Source organism: Alosa pseudoharengus, unplaced genomic scaffold (assembly GCF_046254945.1).
Source record: "Alosa pseudoharengus isolate Yale_2024_CS ecotype anadromous, Long Island Sound unplaced genomic scaffold, YU_APseudo_1.1 YU_APseudo_1.1_scf_2, whole genome shotgun sequence".
NCBI classification, from domain to species: Eukaryota; Metazoa; Chordata; class Actinopteri; order Clupeiformes; family Clupeidae; genus Alosa; species Alosa pseudoharengus.
Window position 1 is genome coordinate 48,907,314 of NW_027468663.1, and position 7,184 is coordinate 48,914,497.

Genomic DNA, 7,184 nt, shown 5'->3' on the forward strand with positions numbered 1-7,184 from the left:
CTAAAAGTCCCATGGACAGACGTCTTCCATGTTGACACTCTTGAGTGGCCCTGCTGGTTTAGGATGTGAAGGTTTGTCCCTTGCTGTGGAGGTGCTGGGACTGGCAATGGTACCATCCCTGGTAATACCGTCAGGCACAGTCCCTGCCCCCCACGGGCACGCCTCGGCTCTCTTACTCTCCGTCAGCCCTGCTTCCCGCGTGGAGCTCCGTCGTCTACCGCTCGACGTCATGGCAGCCTGGCCGCTGTCGGACGACTGGCTGACCCGCCGCCTCTCGGAGCCTTTGCTGGACGAGCTCCTCCTCTCCCTGCCTTTGGACTGCCGTCTCTCATCGTCCTTGTCCTTGCTCTTGGACGAGCAGGAGGCTTTTCTTTTGGAGTGCGAGTCCTTGGGCTTAGAGTGGTAGGTGGGGCTCACCGCTCTGTCCTGCTTGGGGGACGGTGGAGCGTCGTAATCCCACGGGCAGATCTCCACCATCAGGGTGGGCGGCTGCAGCAGGCTGCCCGTGGACTTGGAGTGGTCCGAGTGCAGGACCTTGGGCTTGCCGTCGGTGGGCGTCACGCTCTTCTTCCGGCCGGTCCTGTCCGGAGACAGTCCGGCGCTCTCCCTCGGCTCGTCCGCGTCCCACAGACAGGCCTCGTGATTCGGGGCGAGGTTGAGAGGCGATCGAGGTTTCCGGGGCATCTCGTCTCGATCCCCACCTTTGTCTCTGGAGCGGCGCCGACTGGAGGGCGACTGCCCTGTGCCTTTCTGCCTCTGCTGGGACCGGCCGCTCTTGGAGCCCCCCCCGTGGACGGCAGTGGCCTCGCACGGGGCGATGGACACGTGCTTCTGGGCTTTCCCCTCAGACGGGGTGGGCAGGTCCTCCACCTCCCAGGGGCAGACCTCGGACAGGTCGTACAGCTCCTTGCTCCTGCCGTGCTCGGAGCAGATGGACGGCTGACTGCCGCTCACCTGCTGTTTCATGATGCCCATCTTGCTGGGCGTCTTGCTGTACTCCACCGACTGGCTGATGATCATCTTTGGGTAGCACTCGGGGGACTCGTCCACCTCCGACAGCCTGCCGTCCCGGGCTTTCTGACCCTTCTTACTGGCGTCCTCCACGCTGTGGGTCTTCCCCGTGAGACCCAGGGTCCGCTCCCTGGCGCTGGCAATGACACTCAAGGATTTCTGCATGATGCTCGTTCTGAGGTGAATGGGCTTCTTGTCGGCCGTTAGGTTGTGGGCGCTGACTGACTTGCACACCAGCGGCACGGACTCGGCCGATTCGGCCGGCTCAACTTTCGGTGGCTCGGATGGCTTCTTTGCCTTCCTGCCCATCAGCGTGTCCAGCAGGGACCCTTCGGTGGTCGATCCCTCCAGCTTCTCAGGTGTGGTGCTCGCACTGGGGTCTCCATTCTGGTCACAGACGTGGTCGTAACTGTGCGACCTCTTCACGGAGAACATCTTGTTCTTCAGGGAGTCCTCCCTGGAACGGGCGTCCAGGTGGTTCCTCCGCAGCGTGCTTCGGTTACTCCCATGCTCGCTGCCATCCCGGTCCTCGCGGCTGCACTGCCGGCTCATCGTCTCCGGGATCTCGGTAATGCGGCGCATGAGGGAGCGGCCGAGGCCCTTCTTGGAGCTGCGCTTCTTCTGCAGGTGAGGGTTGTTGGCCAGCATCTTCTTACTTTTGTAGATCTCCAGTTGGGTGTAGAGTTTCTTCAACTCCTCCTGGGGCAGAAGAAAAATTGTAAGAAAAAGGACTTGGAGTTAATTAGGCCACATTAAATAAGAAGGATCAGGAGACAGCTATATCTAAACAGGCAAAGCTAGTCTGTGTGTGTGTGTGTGTGTGTGTGTGTGTGTGTGTGCTTCTCCCCTTTTTCAATTTTCTATTTCAGAGCCTGAATAGTGTTATAGCATGTTACGGTAAGTTTAATTAATCAGCAGTATCCAGCAAAATGTAGGGAAATGTTCATGCTATTGTTTTTATTGCTCTTTGAGTCATACCAAGTTTCCTGAATAGTAAGTGGAGCTCACCCGTATGTCCTCTGGGTCCAAACTGTGCTCACTCCACGCCGAGGTGATGCTGCTGTTTAAGTAGGAGCCAGAGCGCCCCATGTCCAGCTCATCCTCATAGGCCTCAGTGGCAATGTCATCTCTGGTGTGTGTCCCTGAGGAGAAGAACTGCAGGAGAAACAACAGCACCAACGTGACTCGCACTCCTCTGTCCTCTGTTAACGTTGGAAAGTCTCACACACACTGTCGAATGTGGCTGAGTCATTTTCATGCATATAGTACTAGGGCTTACAATGAATATACTGGATGAATATACTGAGCGGCCACTAAGATAAAAGTGTTGCTGGATTGAAGTCGGTCATGAGCCAGTATTAATGGAGGTTACCTTTGGGATAAATATCAGGCCCAGTGTCACGGTGACGGTCAGGTGTGTGTGGACAAAGAACAACGTCAGCATCCAGTCAGGGTGGAGACCGGAGGCCAGCGAGAACCTACGGATGGATACAAATATATTTGAGGGAAATTGTGTGTGTATGTGTGTGTATACATATATGTGTGTCCTCCTGTGTGTGTGTGTGTGTGTGTGTTTGTGTGTGTGTGTGTTTCTTCATGTGGACATAAATAAATGGTTAAATGTGTGTGTGTGTGTGTGTGTGTACGCACGTACATATATGTGTGCCCTCCCATGTGTGTGTGTGTGTGTGCATACTCAAAGTGTACATAAGTCTGGGACACCCCTCAAATAAAATCTTGTTGACACTGCGTTTTCATATCTGTAAGGGCAAGCTCTGCATACAACAGCTTCTCTGAGAACCTCAGTGAGGAAGGGAGTTAATCGAGGGGAACCCCCCATAACCCCCCCCCCCCCAACCCTGCCGATTAAACAAAAAGAACAGCGTGGATCAGCACATCGTGCCTTCCGCTCACACTGACATCTCTCTCTACACGGCCCAGCCAGAGACCTCCAGCTGCATGCAAATCACTCACCCTCACAATCACACAATGCCCACTGCCACGTCCCCTGAAAAGCTAACTATGGCCTGGCGCAAACAAAAGGAGCCGGACGAAACGTGAGAGAGGGAGGCCCGGCCACCAGTCCAACAAACTAGCGAGGGCCATTCCGGGGTCCAAGGTGGTCCGTAGGTCGCCGCCGAAGCGCCTCCGTGGTGGCTTGGCATAATTAGATTCCACTTCATTAATCACATTAGTCATTCAAGACGGGACTTTTGGCACATCACTGGGAAGCGGCATCACGACTCGCTCCCAGACACGCGGGGCTGCTTATCTCCCTGCTCCAGCAGCCTGCTGTGCGGCAGCCTCCCGGGCACACAACACAGCCTGAATAGGTGAAAGGATTCTGCAGGAAGCCTCTCAGTGGCTGGCGCGGCAGAGCTGGGGAATGGATTGTACTGTAATTATTCTGAGCGAAGCCGTGAGTTATTTGTGTGGGGCGCCAGCGCTTTGGAGAACAAAGTGACAATAATAAGAGGAAAATTGCCCGAGGACTGAGGAGAAATCAATACTTGCGTCAATAAGGTCTTCATTTTAAGTGCAAAGGGGGTCTTTGTTATGGGAGGAAATGTCTATTTTTAGTGTTGTGAGGAAAAACTAACAACCATTTGTGGATAGTTTTGGCAATTTTTTGTTTTTGTTTCATAACAGTGTTCTCAAAGGCATGTATTATACATACCCACTACCTACAACACAAGCACAAGCACACACACACACACACACACACACACACACACACACACACACACACACACATCTAAGCCTGCAAACATATGGGCCTTAGAGACTTGAACTGGAACGATATGTTTCCTCCGAGCCGTGAGGAGAGTAAAGAACCTCCGGACTAGGGCCAAGCAGAGCAGCCCAGTCCAGCAGAGTTTATTTGAAGCCGTGGCAGATTTATGCACAGGCTGGATACTTCAGACACTTCTTTTGAAGTGCTGTCACAGTGCTGTCTTGCCGACACTTTTTCATGAGAACCATTCCCTGAGTGCCCAGAGATGTTTGGTTTGGTTTCCCACAACATGGACAGAAATGGGAACCAAGTCAAAACAAATAGACATGCAGTTGCAAAGCAAAAAATTGCACCTGCTGCCCAGCATCTGTGAGTCTGGGGCTGGCAGTCTTAATAAGCATCGTTTGCGAATGTAATTATTCATTTGAGAGCTGATGTCAGTTGGGGGTGCAGTAGGGAAATCATGTCATATTTTGCAACACCAGCCCGTTTCATGTTTTTAACTACATCTACAGGCATGGCAGCTTGTAGAGCTGTATACAGACATGAACAATAACTGGGATTTTCTTGTATAAACTGTCTGTCAATGCAGATATCTTAAGAATTTGAGGGGCAGCTGTGGCCTACTGGTTAGGGCTTCGGACTTGTAACCGGAGGGTTGCCCGTTCGATTGCGGTCGGATGAGATGGATCTTTGTTTGGTTTTAACAATAAAGTCATGGCTGCTGTATTCATGTGTGTGGGTATGGTGGAAGAGGATTTCATTTCTATAGTTACTCTGTTGAATAGTGGGGCTAATATGTCCCAAAAGTGTCTGTAGAATTCGGCTGGGAGTCCATCTGGCCCAGGTGATTTGTTGCTAGGAATTTTATTGAGTGCTTCGGTGAGTTCATTGAGGCTAAGAGGTGCGTCTAGAGTGTCGGTTTGTTCTTTAGTTAATTTGGGTAAAGTCACATTGTCTAGAAAGGTGTCTATTTCCAGTTGTGTTGGTTGGTGGGTGGGGGAATAGAGGTTGGTGTAAAGGTTCCGAAAAATGTTGTTTATATCCTGTGGGTCTTGATTAATGTTTCCTGCCAAGTCCAAAATGGATGGGATGACTGATTTCTCTTTTTTGTGTGAGTAGATTTGCCAAATATTTACTCTTTACTTTATTGCTGTATTGAAAACCATTATATTTCAGTTGTTGCATTTGGAATTGTATTTTTTTCTGTATGATATCGTCAAGTTGTGTTCTGAGTTTTTTTTTCATTCTTTTTGTTTTGGTTCACTGGGGTGGTGGGATATTTCATTTGTTAAATGTTTGACAAACATTTAACATCACTAATTGTGAGCTAATCACTAATTGCTGTGATAATGTACAATATATATGACCATATTGCAAATGGCTGGAGCACATTTTTGATATTGTCCATGATACTGTGCTATCTCAAACTTTCAAAAACACACAAAAATACCCAAACCCTCACCCCCACAAATACCAGACATTAAAACACTGACACATCCAGTCCTCTGGCTTGTGGCTGTGTGGGTGTTTTCTGGATCCCGAGATGAAATGCGGAGATGAAAGTGCAGCCCATGCTTTAGAGAGACACATCAGACGCTCACCTCGGCTGTCTGGGAGAATTTAGATAAACATGTATGGGCAGAGGCTCCATGCGCGTGTGAAAGTGACATTTTCAAAATGTTCAGCCCACCAGTCCACCGTCATATACAATTCACACACACACATGTGCACACGCACACACACACGCATACACGCATGCACACACGCACACACACACACACACACACACACACACACACACACACACATGCACACACACACACATGCACAAACGCACATGCGCACACACACACACGCACACACACACACACACACACACACACTCACACACACACACATACACACACACTAACGCACACACACACACATAAACGCATGCACGCACACACACACACACACACACACACACACACACACACGCATACACGCATGCACACACGCACACACACACACACACACACACACACAAGCGGTCACCACATCCTCAACTAGATGTACCGCAGAGCGGTACAAAATATGACCGCCGCCCAGTCCAGCACATTTTTTCCACAAAAATAAATCACGCTGAAAGGCCTATATGATTCTAACTGTCTCACTAAATTGCATTATCCACACGTACTCAATTCTCACTGATATCTGCTAGACAACAAGTACCAAAACATGATTAGTTCATAGATTTCACATGTAAAATTCATTTTATACAACCCCACCTCCATCTTGCCTGTTCATAATTCTGAGAAATTCTTGAATTGTGTGCATGTGTGCATGTTCATGTTTATGTTGTGTGTGTGTGTGTGTGTGTGTGTGTGTGTGTGTGTGCGTGTGCGTGCGCGCGTGCGTGTGAGTGTGCGTGTGCGTGCGCTTGTGTGTGTGCCTGCGTATGTGCCTGTGCAAGCGTACATATGTCTACTGTGTGAGTATGTGTCATACGTATGATTACTGTGAATGTATGTGTGTGTGTGTGTATCTGTTTGTGCACATGTGTGTACATGAAATGGGTTAACATGACCCCTGGAGGCAAACATACGGAAAAAAATGGTCATCCTAGTCCCTACAGTTCTCAAGATATTCACAGAGAACTGTGTCTGCCCTACCCTCCTTTCGGGGGTCCAGTCCAGCGGGGGGGCTACAGATCAAAACGAAAAACGACGGTTCCATGCTATCCATGTGGGGTTACATGCCCACCAAGTTTTGTGTACCCCGGTCTTTCAGTGTCCCGGGAATCATTGTTGGTGTACGTCACTAAATGTACACATAAATTATTTTATTGTAAGGCCCCCCATGAACGAAAGTACACAAAACTTGGCATGCATTCGGAGGGTGTCATAATGATCCTACACTTTTAATTTCGTGCAGTTTTGACCTTGTCAGCCAGAGATATTGTGATGAAAACACCTAATTTTTTGCTTTTTAATTTTTAACTAGGTGGCGCTATACATGAAATAAGTGGTAATGGGATGGGTTGACATGCCCCGTTAAGACCAACATACATAAAAAAGGTGGACCTCCTAGGCCCTACGGTTCTCGAGATATTCACAGAAAACTGTCTCCGGCCACCTACAGGCCAGTTGGTGTATAGTAACATAAATTAATTTATTGTGTGGCCCCCCATGAACGGAATTCCACAAAATTTGGCACAGTCATGCATACAGAGGGTGTCATAATGATCATACACTTCCAATTTCGTGCAGTTTTGACTATGTTAGGTCACAGATACCTTCAATTACAACACCTCATTTTTACTTTTTTGTGTTTAACTAGGTGGCGCTAGTGAAATGAGTGGTTATGGAATGGGTTGACATGGCCCCTTGAGATCAACATACAAAAAAAAAATGGTCCTCCTAAACCCTACGGTTCTCGAGATATTCACAGAAAA

The 7,184-nt window shown here is 49.1% G+C and overlaps 1 protein-coding gene across 1 annotated transcript in view; it reads right to left on the reverse strand.

Moving 5' to 3' along the window:
• Positions 1–7,184, reverse strand: part of gpr158b (G protein-coupled receptor 158b) — a 42,963-nt gene continuing 35,779 nt past the window's right edge. The window contains exons 9-11 of the mRNA XM_076293317.1: positions 2,384–2,489; positions 2,020–2,166; positions 1–1,710 (exon numbers count right to left, since the gene is read on the reverse strand). Coding sequence (XP_076149432.1) covers positions 1–1,710; positions 2,020–2,166; positions 2,384–2,489 — 1,963 coding nt within the window. The remainder of the gene's footprint in view (positions 1,711–2,019; positions 2,167–2,383; positions 2,490–7,184) is intronic.